This window comes from Drosophila erecta, unplaced genomic scaffold (genome assembly GCF_003286155.1).
Source record: "Drosophila erecta strain 14021-0224.00,06,07 unplaced genomic scaffold, DereRS2 tig00000279-arrow-arrow-pilon, whole genome shotgun sequence".
Taxonomy (NCBI): domain Eukaryota; kingdom Metazoa; phylum Arthropoda; class Insecta; order Diptera; family Drosophilidae; genus Drosophila; species Drosophila erecta.
The window spans coordinates 93,836-105,243 of record NW_020825216.1 but is presented as its reverse complement, the minus strand read 5'-3'; the positions used below and the strand labels follow the sequence as shown (position 1 = coordinate 105,243).

The 11,408-nt window shown below is 50.7% G+C and overlaps 3 protein-coding genes across 5 annotated transcripts; 1 reads left to right on the top strand and 2 right to left on the bottom strand.

Annotated features, from left to right (window-relative positions):
- Positions 1–333: 333 nt before the first annotated feature.
- Positions 334–3,855, top strand: LOC6551048 (serine hydroxymethyltransferase, cytosolic). Of its 2 annotated transcripts, XM_026982928.1 has the most exons (4): positions 334–590; positions 660–870; positions 2,181–2,380; positions 2,522–3,855. In XM_026982928.1, exons 2-4 carry the CDS (start codon positions 670–672, stop codon positions 3,726–3,728), a joined length of 1,608 nt encoding a protein of 535 aa, XP_026838729.1. In that variant the 5' UTR covers positions 334–590; positions 660–669; the 3' UTR covers positions 3,729–3,855. The 2 variants fall into 2 exon arrangements, with proteins under 2 accessions (XP_026838729.1, XP_001977033.1); XM_001976997.3 differs by having other exon boundaries at positions 334–870.
- Positions 3,837–8,973, bottom strand: LOC6551046 (modifier of mdg4). 2 transcript variants are annotated; one of them, XM_001976995.3, is made up of 5 exons: positions 8,263–8,973; positions 7,459–8,107; positions 7,158–7,394; positions 6,941–7,090; positions 3,837–4,491 (listed from the first exon to the last, which is right to left on the bottom strand). In XM_001976995.3, exons 1-5 carry the CDS (start codon positions 8,530–8,532, stop codon positions 4,121–4,123), a joined length of 1,677 nt encoding a protein of 558 aa, XP_001977031.3. In that variant the 5' UTR covers positions 8,533–8,973; the 3' UTR covers positions 3,837–4,120. The 2 variants fall into 2 exon arrangements, with proteins under 2 accessions (XP_001977031.3, XP_026838728.1); XM_026982927.1 differs by lacking the exon at positions 3,837–4,491 and adding an exon at positions 5,164–6,511.
- A 118-nt stretch (positions 8,974–9,091) lies between these two features.
- Positions 9,092–11,326, bottom strand: LOC6551196 (putative fatty acyl-CoA reductase CG5065). Its single transcript, XM_001976994.3, has 7 exons — positions 11,058–11,326; positions 10,699–10,984; positions 10,388–10,624; positions 9,835–10,321; positions 9,706–9,776; positions 9,522–9,647; positions 9,092–9,447 (listed from the first exon to the last, which is right to left on the bottom strand). Exons 1-7 carry the CDS (start codon positions 11,110–11,112, stop codon positions 9,225–9,227), a joined length of 1,485 nt encoding a protein of 494 aa, XP_001977030.1. The 5' UTR covers positions 11,113–11,326; the 3' UTR covers positions 9,092–9,224.
- Between the last annotated feature and the right edge of the window lie 82 nt (positions 11,327–11,408).

The window sequence follows — 11,408 nt, the reverse complement described above, 5'->3', positions numbered from 1 at the left end:
GTTGCCGGTGAGAGATGTTGCCGGTGAGATATGTTGCCAGTGAGAGATTTTGCCGGTGAGAGATGTTGCGCGCTCCGAAACGGTTGGCAACATGTTGAAATTGTTGGCGGGAACTTTGAAATCTTGCAACGTTTCTATGCTAGTGTACATTTAAGGCGATTTTGTGAAGCGCCCAACTTTTTGATAAATTGCCTATGCTAACAAGAGAAGTTAGCATTCGAGTTATTACCACAAAGAAATATCATAACATTTCTACAATTTTGAATAAGTTGCCACCGCCAGCGCTGCCAGACGGCGCCGAAAGCTCCTAAGTCCAGCGATCCAGCCACACAAACAGCTGATAAATGTTGGCAAACGTTGTTTACCAACGCAACGCGTGTTTGCACATCGTATTTTCGGAGTCGAATATTTTGGATGCTGGCCAAGAGATAGCACCCTTGGGCGGCCTTATCACCGTGCTCAGTGGTCGCCGGTCAGGGGGCCAGAGGTCACACGGCCTATCGTTATCGCTTATCAGTGCAGGCGACTGACTCTTCCAGCGCCGGCGACTCTTCCCAATTCGGCGGCAGTTCCCAACCGAACGCAGCCAAGTGAGTACTACCGTGGCACCCAATAAACGCACAAAATTGGGCTAGTTTCCAGCGCATTTCCCATTCCAGTTACAGAGACATGCAGCTGGCGCGCACTACACTGCCCCAAAAGCTTCGGCTCTGCCTTAGCCGGGACCTGAACACCAAAGTTGGCAACCCGGTTAACTTCGAAGGTGGAAAGCTGCGCGAAGCTTTAACTCACCATCGCCATCGCCATTTCCAGACATTCTTTCTACCGGCGATCAGACGATTTTCGGACTCCAAGCAGAGCACTTTGAAGGTGAGTCCATCCTGCACAGCAGAGCACACATAGGCGCATTAAAACCAATTGAGCCTTTGCGACGCGTACCCGCCCCGCTGCCCCCCATTTCTCGCAGTGATCGCGGCTCGTTAAGTGAGTGCTTCGCTTGTTTCGCCCTCGCATTGAAGTTTTTGGCACGCCATGTGCTTCGCTTCCACACAACCATGTGTTCCTGCTGCCACCCTTGCGATCAGCGGAAAGTACTCCACTGTCGGCTCATCGAGTGGGCGCAAGCAGCTAGTGGAATGGGGATCCTGTAGTTTAGTGTATGTGTTGTGTGCAGAGATAGTGTATCTGCAGCCTCGGCTTGGCAATTTGAATCTGTCGACTCGCATTCGCTAACTAATTCGCCTTAAACTCGTTTTCAGGCCTACTCGAATTTCTAGACTGTTTGCTTTGGCCCTATCCAGAATTATTCTGGCTATTCTCGTGCGCACTTGTTTAAACAATAAATCTGGCAATGAGCAGTGCATCAAATTTCGAATTCGCGCAGGCATATATGTACATATGTAGCACTTGCTTATGTTTATGTAGATATTCCGCATTTTGCACTTGACTTGTGGCGAGCAATTAGCGCTTAATTTAGGGGGAATTACCTGTTTTAAGTTTCAGCAACGTATCTATGGTTTCTGTGGTGAGAATAGGAGCGGGATTTGCAGATTCTGGCAGGGATTTAGAGAGAGCCCTGAACAACTAAATTTGTTAAACGTGGTGCTTCAAAACACGGCCCACTTTCCGCCATCTAAGTTGGTTATAATCTCCATCCCCACGTCCAAGTGCAACAGCTCCAACGGGGGCAGTGTCCCTATCGTTCGGCGACTTGAACTGGTGACCCAGACGGCTGATAATGATACGCCTGCAAGTGAAGCGATAGGAGGATCGCAAATAGATGGACTCCCATCCATGGGGGGTCGCGTTTTCGAACGCGTTTCGAGTTATGACACCCAACTCAGTGGCTGCCTGGGTATGTGGGCAATCTAATCGGGGATTTGGCAGGCCTATCGAGTGGTTGCCATGGTGCATCCGTGCCTAATCTTCGCTCGCCAGCTTATCATCGGAACTTTTCCAATGCTATTTGAACCCATTGAACCCGTATTTGTTTGTGATTTTTCGCAACCCACGGCGCGAACATAAATATTTTCGAAAGCTGACCAGGCAGCCGTCCATTTTCCACGCACCGCACAAATCCAACGATCGTCTTGGCGAGCGCATCGCATTGCAAACCACTCCACATACAGACTACATAATTACTATTATATTATTATTGCCGATTACTGCCATCCAAACAGAACATGGCCAATCAGAAACTACTGCAAACCCCGCTGGCGGTGGGCGATCCGGAGCTGGCCGATCTGATCCAGAAGGAGAAGGAGCGCCAGCGCGAGGGTCTCGAGATGATCGCCAGTGAGAACTTCACCTCGGTCGCGGTGCTCGAGAGCTTGAGCTCCTGCCTGACCAACAAGTACTCCGAGGGATATCCCGGCAAGAGGTGGGTCACATTATTGAAAGATTCCTTTTCGGCGCTGCCAGAAGACGTCGCAGATGGATCTCTAAATGATTCGATTAGATGCGCATACGACTAAGTTTTATGCCATATGAACCATTGGTGATCCGGGTGATCCTATTGCAGGTACTACGGCGGCAACGAGTACATCGATCGCATAGAGCTGCTGGCCCAGAAACGCGGACGCGAGCTCTTCAACCTGGACGAGGCGAAGTGGGGCGTAAATGTGCAGCCGTACTCCGGATCGCCGGGCAATCTGGCTGTCTACACGGGCGTCTGCCGTCCCCACGATCGCATCATGGGCCTGGATCTGCCCGATGGCGGCCACTTGACGCACGGCTTCTTCACGCCCACCAAGAAAATCTCGGCCACATCGATATTCTTCGAGAGCATGCCGTACAAAGTGAACCCGGAGACGGGCATCATCGATTACGACAAGTTGGCGGAGGCGGCCAAGAACTTCCGCCCGCAAATCATCATTGCCGGCATCTCGTGCTACTCCCGGCTGCTGGACTACGCCCGTTTCCGTCAGATATGCGACGATGTGGGCGCCTACCTGATGGCCGACATGGCCCATGTGGCGGGCATTGTGGCCGCCGGCCTGATACCATCACCGTTCGAGTGGGCCGACATTGTGACCACCACCACGCACAAGACGCTGCGCGGACCGCGCGCCGGCGTCATCTTCTTCCGCAAGGGCGTGCGCAGCACCAAGGCGAATGGCGACAAGGTACTGTACGACCTGGAGGAGCGCATCAATCAGGCGGTGTTCCCAACACTTCAGGGTGGTCCGCACAACAATGCCATCGCTGGCATTGCCACGGCCTTCAGGCAGGCCAAGAGTCCCGAATTCAAGTCGTACCAGGAGCAGGTGCTCAAGAATGCCAAGGTCCTGTGCGATGGCCTCATCTCGCGCGGCTATCAGGTGGCCACCGGCGGCACCGATGTCCATTTGGTGCTGGTGGATGTGCGCAAGGCTGGCCTGACCGGCGCCAAGGCGGAGTACATACTCGAGGAGGTGGGCATCGCGTGCAACAAGAACACCGTGCCCGGCGACAAGTCCGCCATGAATCCGTCGGGCATCCGTCTGGGCACACCTGCCCTCACCACGCGCGGCCTCGTCGATCAGGACATCGAGCAGGTGGTGGCCTTCATCGATGCTGCCCTCAAGTTGGGCGCCCAGGCCGCCAAGCAGACCAGCAGCCCCAAGCTGGCCGACTACCACAAGACGCTGGCGGAGAATGTGGAGCTCAAGGGCCAGGTGGACGCGCTGCGCAATAATGTTGTCCAGTTCAGCAGGAAGTTCCCGCTGCCCGGCTTGGAGAGCCTGTAGGTTGGGTCCTCCTCCCACTTCGTTGTTCGCCTTCTGATTTACACCCTCGAAAAATCCTCTCTGGATACCCTAACATGAGTGGAAGTAGTAGTTAAGCCATTAAAAGCATTTCAGTTTACATACCATAGCAATGGAGTTTTATTTGGAATGGAATCTCTAGTATTTACAGAAATATTCGCCTAGATGAGTAGTTCCTTGTGGGCAATACAAAAGAAAGGCCAAATGAGAGCACTTAAGTAGCTTTGCAACAGGTAACCGATGAGCATAACAATCCCCGCTAGCCAAGGTGCTTCCTTCAAGATGGTCGCACTGAACTCCCAGCAGCTCGATGGTTCCAAATGGTACACAGTCATGGAGAGGCGGTCATGTGCAGACAGTTGATTAAATAGTGCTCAGTGATCGGTGTACTCGATCTTGGTGAATCCCTTGGTGGAGCAGCCCATTTCGCGATGGAAGCGGGAGTTGTGGGTGGACAGGGACCACTTGGTCTTGAAGCTCTTCATGCAGATGAAGCACTCGTGCTCCTTGCCCTGGATCTCCGAGTGCCTGGACGCGATATGTCGCCGCAGTGCGTTCACCGACTTCAGATGCCTGCTGCAGAAGCTGCAGCTCAGCGGTGCGAGGCTGGTGTCCTGGACGTTCTCCTCATCGCTGCCCGCAGGTGCCGCTGTTGCCGCAGGTGCCCCTGATGCACTCCGTCCACTCTCGGATGCTTCTGGCGCTCTGGTCACGGAATCCGTCACAGCTTCCGTCTTCAAGGTGGCTGCAAGAAGGAAGAGAGAAAGAGATTGGGTTTCAATGAGTTCGCTGCAGAAAGATGGCTTCATCCGCGCCCAGTAAGAAGTGGATTGCAATTGAAGTGGTTTACATGAATTCTTTTATTTTCTCTCCCTCTCTTTCTCGCCGTCTCAGCAGCTATCTCTGTCTTCTTTCGGTTTCTAGCAAAACGCATTAAATTGATTAATTTAGTTCCATTTCGTTGACGTGTGGTAAAATCAATCTACGTACACATGGCTTAGACTTAGTGTGTTTTGGGATTGGAATTGGAATCGCTATCCATCCAGTTATCCATCCGGACCATCTACTGTCCAGCCGCCCCAACTGACCCGAAGATTCCACTTTCGGCCCTAATCCCCACTGTTTCGTTGATAAATTCTCAATTCGGCGAGATTCGAGGCAAAATTGGGTGAAACTAGTGGCTTGGTGGGTGATTCTGCTGGAGGATTAGGGCCGGCGGTTGGAACGGAGTCAATTTCGGGCACTGGGCACGTATAGATATAGATATAACATTAACTATATGTGTATACATAGATCGATAAGTAATACGTATGAGTTGTTCCATTTAACTAGATTATCTTTAGTATGTATGGGCTTTTGAGTTTTTGTCTTGGAGAGGATTTCTACAGGTTCCGATTTCTTTTTTGTTTTGTTTTTTGTTTTCTTCCTCCGCTTTTCTCATTTTTCGTTTGGGAAAATACTTTCAACTAATCCTAGCGTACGCGCTATGACTTCCGTTTTCACTTGGCTCGTGTGGGCTGCTACTCAACTAAGTTATACCAAATAACTAAACTAGGTCCGATCGCATTGAAGGGGTGTCTTAAACTAAACTAGAACTAATTTAGCTAATTTACAATCAACTGCCAACGCTTTAATGCTGAACACAGATGGTCAAAAGCGCGCTGGGTAATTTGGGTTAAATCGTATTTAAATTTGTACACAAGGGGTATTTTCTCATATTCTCATCCTCTCTGTTTGTGAGCAAAGTGCGGAGCTTCTCCAGGGAATCAACTCAAACTAGGCAGGGAATCTCCGCTGTCGCTGCCACAGAATTCTCTCTCTCTAGGGGTTATCTTAAAGTAGGTTAAGTCGCCTAGCTCTATATACAAAACTGAATAATATCAGAGTTTTGGGAAATACATATGAGTTTGCTGGGAGCTAAAAATCAAGTGATCCAAGTGATAACATTAATATTCTACAATCAAATTGAATCCGCGTGTTCTCTTCTCTTGCACATAGTATCACTCTATCTGAGCTATCAAACTCAAATCTTCCAAAACTCCTGTCTTCTCTGGGGTGTGTGTTTATATACATTATGGTGTGTCAATGGATCTTTGCCCTCGTATAATAAGGAAGTACCTAAAGCATATGGTAGACTACAATACAAGTGGTGCGTGCACGCATTACGTGGACACATGACATGGCTTGGTCAACGACGGGATCGCCAGCTCCACTCTCCGGTGACTCGACTCGACTCGACTCGACTTAGTGGCTATCAAGGGGTTATATATAGAACTATGTGGGTGTACTTCTTTCTGCTTTGCATTTAAGTTGACGAATTTGGCTAGTTTTTCTTTTTCTCTTTCGTTTTGGGGCCTTTGAAGGAAACACGAGGGAATGGGCTGGTTGGTTGGTTGGCTGGCTGGCTGGCTGGTTGGCTGCTCGCTAAGCTGGACGTAATTAACTATATCTCTCTCCCCTATCCTTATATACTATCGATCCCAATACAGATCCCAATCCAGATCCAGATGCAGATGCAGATCCGGCTCGCAAGCGTTCGAGGCTGATGAGTACGCATCAGTTCTCCGTCTTGATGGCCACCTTCTGCTCGTGCGAGATGCGTATGTGCTCCCGCAGGCTGTACTTGTTCTTGAAATTCTTATTGCACAGATCGCATTTGCGCGGCGGTTGTGGGGTGTGTTGGGTGCGAATATGTCTCCAAAGATTAACCGTGGTTATAACCATTTTGCAAAACTGACATTCTGTCCACTTATTATTGGGCGAATCTAAAAATATACAGAAAATACGTACAATCAGTATAACAGTCACGATTGCTGCTCGCTCCCTAATTCTTCTGGTAGAACACACCACATTCTTGGAGACATATTCGACAAACCACAACAACTAATAGTTAAATAAACATAACATAACATTTAACAAATAAACGAACGAATGGACTACAAAATATGGTACACAAAAGCATAGCGAGCTGCGATTCCCCGGCAATATAAAAGCCATATAGATACAAAGATAAATAAAGTACAAGCTTATGAAATAAACGAAATACACTTATATGTGATGTACATTCACTTCTGCAACAATTCAATTCACTTTATAAAACTAAAAACACTTTTATATAATAGAAACATACCTTTTAAGTGCAAAAGCCCCTTAAAACTGGCAACTAATCCCAAGTCAGATGCTTTGATACTCACCATTTGTCCCGCTGGCCTTGCTGTCCGATTTGACCGGCGTCACAGACACCGTAGTCGAGGGACCAGTCGTCGCACCGCCGCCACCCGAATCCTCCATCACTTGGCCGGAACCCGCACCCGGCGTCCCGCTGGCGGTGCCCAGCAATCGGGCTAGAATGGTTAAATCGGTTCAATAACCATGGTGCGTAAATATATAAGAAGCCCAAATATAACTCACTCATCTCAATGGCAATTTCGGCGTTGTCCGCATCCGCCTGATACTTCTCCTCCATTTCGGACTCGGTGAGTATCTCGTACTCGGAGGAGTATTGCGCCACATTCTGCGCCGCTGCGGTGGTGGCATCCTGCGACGTTTGTGGCGTTGCTCCATCCGACAGGCGGTCATCCACCTCGCCGACAATGTAATCGGGTATGTCCATCTTGACGGCGCCGCGCAGGAAAGTCATCTCGGCAGCTAAAACATCACAATGTATGGTTAAAAGGATGTCTAAGCATAGTGGCATACTCTCCAGACTCACTTTTCACTATGGTCTGCTCATCCTTGACGGCATAGTCAACGGTTTCGGTGGTGTACATGTTGTCGTCGTCGTCCGAGAAGGTGATCTTTCGCTTCTTAACCGAACTGGCCGCCGGCAGAGCCACCGCATTGGTGATGGTCAGGTGTTGCGTCTGCACGGGAGTCGTTTGTTGCTGCTGTGCTTGTTGCTGCTGCTGTTGTTGCTGCTGCTGCTGCTGTTGCGGGGGCGGCGCCGATTGCACTTGGATGTGCTGGATCTGGGTGGTTTGTACATGATGATGCTGCTGCTGTTGCTGTTGCTGCTGGACCTGCAGCTGCTGTGCCGCTGCTGCGGCTGCGGCGACCACCTGCGATTGCACCTGGCTGGCGGTGGTGGCCTGCAGCAATGTGGCCGTGGGTATTTCAATGGTTTGCGTGGCTGTCTGCGCCTGGGCCACATTGGACACCTGCTGGTGCTGCTGCTGCTGCTGCTGCTCGTTGACCGCGCGTATGGTGCTCGGTATGGTCTTGATCAGCTTGTGCTCGCTAATCAGCGGCGCCACTGGTATCTGCGGCTTCTCCTTCTCCTCGGCGGTGAGTCCTTGGACGGCCAGCAGCTCGGCGGTTTGCAGGAACGATTGCAGCGCCTCCTGCTGCACATTGACTTCGCCCTGAAACGGCAGTGGAATTAATTGGCGAGTTTCACATGGAGTCTATTAGCGATTGAAACGATTTTTGAACTATATGAACACCAAGATACTGTCATTGCATTGAATTGTATATCTTGATCTACATATTTACCAATAAAAAAATAGCTGGAACGCACCTGGTACATGAACTCGATAATCGAGTTGAGATCCTCGAACTTGATGAACTTAAATATAATGACCGGATGCGGATGTGGGTTCTCCTTGAAGATCTCCTTGAAGTACGACGAGCAGGAGGAGAGCACCACCTTGTGGGCCTTGATCCTGCGTCCATCCACGCACAGGCTGACGTCCACGAAGTCATCGTTCAGCCGATGGTTGTCCAGGGAGTAGGTGAGGTGGCGCAGGTAGTTGTTCCACCGCAGCGAGTACTGCTGGGTGGTGGCCATTGTGGCGTCCGCTCTGGGTTCGCCTCCTAGCCCTAGTCCTCTCCCGCTCTCCCGTCCGCTTCCGCGCCTGGTTCCACTGCCTCCGCCTCTTCCTCTTTCCAGTCCAATCCAATTAGCGCCAATAGTTCCCCGGAAAAGGGGAGGGGGGAGGGAGGGGGAGGAAGCTGCCCGCCTTGGGGAAGAAGTGGCGAATATGGAACTCCTCCGGTTTCTGCGGCCCCTACGACGATGCGGCAACGTGCGGTTCCCGTTCGCTGGACTTAGACCGCTCGCACTCTCTGGTTTGCCCGCTTTTACGGCGTTTGTTTACGGCGCTGCTCGCACACACGAATACGAATTTTTTTATATTCTATGCCAAACAAAAATATTATACGCCTCCATTTTGTTTTTTGCCAATTTCGGTGCAACCCTGCGTGTGTGCTGCCACCTACCAGTGCGCTGCCATTCGAGCCGGCAGGTGGCGTGCTGCCGGTGCTGCCACATCGACAGAGTGACAGTTGCGCGGGACATTCGAAATTAGCATACTACATAAAGCTAACCAATGAGCAACACAGCTGTGTAAAATTCTGATTTTAATGCAACTACAAATGCCAGTGAATGCGTAACAATTAAATGCAATAAACAGAATTAACCAATGCCGGAGTATATTTGATGCTTGGCACCACAGTGCTATAGCTTGCTTCGTAGAGTCGCTACCACAGTCTCACTAGAAACCGGAATATCAGGCGCAGCAGAAAGGCATAGACGATGCCACGGCACAGAAAGTCCAGCACGTAGAAGATCTTCATGCGGAATCGGGCGGCACTGCTGCTGTCGGGACTCTCATTCAGGAGGAACTCCTTGGCGCCGCGAATTCCGTGCTGGAAGAACTTCGTGTAGTTGATATTGGCGTGCTGCATGAAGCCAAAGGTGGAGCTAAAATGCATGGACAGATCGGTCAGCCAAACTATAGGAAGTGTACGCATGTTTTATGCCCAAACGACACTCACAGCTCGTTGGCCGGAACGACATCGTGCAGTGCCCGGAAATTGTTGTTCTGAAAGTGCCACTCGGTCATCGCAAACACTTGCAGGGCACTGAAGGCGGCGAAAATGCGGCGTTGCAGCTTCATCAGGCTGGAAAAGGCAGTTACATGCATTCAACTTCCCCATCAAATCTTAGAAGGCAACTTACAAGGGCTTCTCATTATACAGACGCAGCAAAGTGTCCACCACAACAGCCATGAGCAGGTGCATGGTGCAGAACTGAAAGTATCTCAATGATAAATCCATATTATCCCTTAATATTTGGGGCCAAACTCACCCGCACAAAGTGAAGAACCGGACAAGTGGTCATACTGCCGCCGGGCAGCCAGAGTGTCTTCTCGAAGGGATTCTCGCGGATGAACGTCTTACCGATCTCGATCACCTCGCCCATGGTGATCGGTGATATATTCGCCGTGGCACAGTTGACCACATACAGTTCGCTGTCCTTGCTCCGCGATTTCGATTCACTCATGAACTTGTACACCGACGTGATCAGTGTGCAGGCCACAACATCGGCGGGCACAAAATCGGCCACAATATTGGGATCACAGTTCTGGGATCGCAGTATGCCCACGCCGCAGGCCACCAGGAGTCCGGTGGGTCCATTGAAGTTGTCCGCCCATCCGGGCATGGGCTCCTCAATGGTGGATACCACTATCGATGGCCGGAAGATGAAGATGGGCAGCCTATCCCTGTACTCATTGACCACCTGCTCGGCCAAACTTTTGGTGAAGGTGTACGTGTTCGGCTGAAAGTTACCGTACCTGTAAGGCATATACACACACATATCATATACCATGTTAGTGTCCAGCTAGTTAAGAACTACTCACTTGAGATTGAAGATGTCCAGGATCTCCGCGTCGTAGGTCTCCGCCAATTTGATGGTGGTCCGCCAGTCGGCCAGCGGCGGATAGACGCGCTCCTCCACCTCCAGAACACTCGGATTCGAGTAGGTGGTGGACACGTGGACAAAGGCCTGCAGTTTGGGCCACTGCAAGGCCAACTTGATCAGCTCGTGGGTGCCACGGGTGTTCATTAGTATGGCCGTGCTCAGGGCATCATCAAAGCTAAAGAATCGTGTATTATTGAATTACGGGCATATATAAATATAGATCCTAGCCTGGATAATATATATACGCACCGCACACTGGCCGCCGAATGGTAGACAATGTTGACATTGCGCAACCGCTCCAGATCCGCGCTGCCAATGCCCAGACCCAGCTGCTCCACATCCCCGGCTATGGCCACCAGTTTGGAGCGGGCATCGGGCTGCTCACTTCGCAGCCGCTCATACAGCCTCGTTTCCCACTGCAGCTGCAGGCGCTCCTCAATGGTTTGGCCCTTTTTGGGCCGCATCAGCACGTAGATGCGGCCCACTTTTGGACACGAGCGCAGCAGCTTCTCGATCAGAGCCTTGCCCACGAAGCCTGCGCGAAAATACCAATTACTTTCCAATTTATTCACATCTCTGGGGATTGCGTAGGCATGGCATATACCCACCGGAGGCGCCCGTCACGAATATTTCCTGATCCTGAAATGCTTCCGCTATAGACATGGTGGTATGGTTTTAGGGCTCCCGAGTTCGTTTCGATGTCGCCTGTCAATGCGCACGTGTCGCTGCTCCAAGTGCTTCTGTGCGGAATACGGCGGACTCCGGCGGGAATATTGAAATCCGGCCAATCAGGTCTGTGACCCTTGGTCAAAAGGGATCACATCGCTGAATATTCAGTTGGTGGGGCTCACACTTACTAAGCGCTGAGTGCGATACCCTGTAGAAAGCGGGTAAGCCAACATAACATATCGTGTTCGCATAAAAACAACTGGTATATGCACAATATACATAACAGCAAC

What these genes read in the sequence shown, in the direction of transcription:
- LOC6551048 (XM_026982928.1), top strand. Translation starts at nt 670, where the DNA reads ATGCAGCTGGCGCGCACTACACTGCCCCAAAAGCTTCGGCTCTGCCTT. An exon ending in CCAAGCAGAGCACTTTGAAG is followed by an intron (nt 871 to 2,180) that starts GTGAGTCCATCC and finishes CCATCCAAACAG; the next exon opens with AACATGGCCAATCAGAAACT. An exon ending in GAGGGATATCCCGGCAAGAG is followed by an intron (nt 2,381 to 2,521) that starts GTGGGTCACATT and finishes ATCCTATTGCAG; the next exon opens with GTACTACGGCGGCAACGAGT.
- LOC6551196 (XM_001976994.3), bottom strand. Translation starts at nt 11,112, where the DNA reads ATGTCTATAGCGGAAGCATTTCAGGATCAGGAAATATTCGTGACGGGC. An exon ending in ATTCGTGACGGGCGCCTCCG is followed by an intron (nt 10,985 to 11,057) that starts GTGGGTATATGC and finishes ATTTTCGCGCAG; the next exon opens with GCTTCGTGGGCAAGGCTCTG. An exon ending in CTGGACATCTTCAATCTCAA is followed by an intron (nt 10,322 to 10,387) that starts GTGAGTAGTTCT and finishes TATGCCTTACAG; the next exon opens with GTACGGTAACTTTCAGCCGA.
- LOC6551046 (XM_001976995.3), bottom strand. Translation starts at nt 8,532, where the DNA reads ATGGCCACCACCCAGCAGTACTCGCTGCGGTGGAACAACTACCTGCGC. An exon ending in CGAAATTGCCATTGAGATGA is followed by an intron (nt 7,091 to 7,157) that starts GTGAGTTATATT and finishes TAACCATTCTAG; the next exon opens with CCCGATTGCTGGGCACCGCC. An exon ending in CAAGGCCAGCGGGACAAATG is followed by an intron (nt 4,492 to 6,940) that starts GTGAGTATCAAA and finishes TCCTTCTTGCAG; the next exon opens with CCACCTTGAAGACGGAAGCT.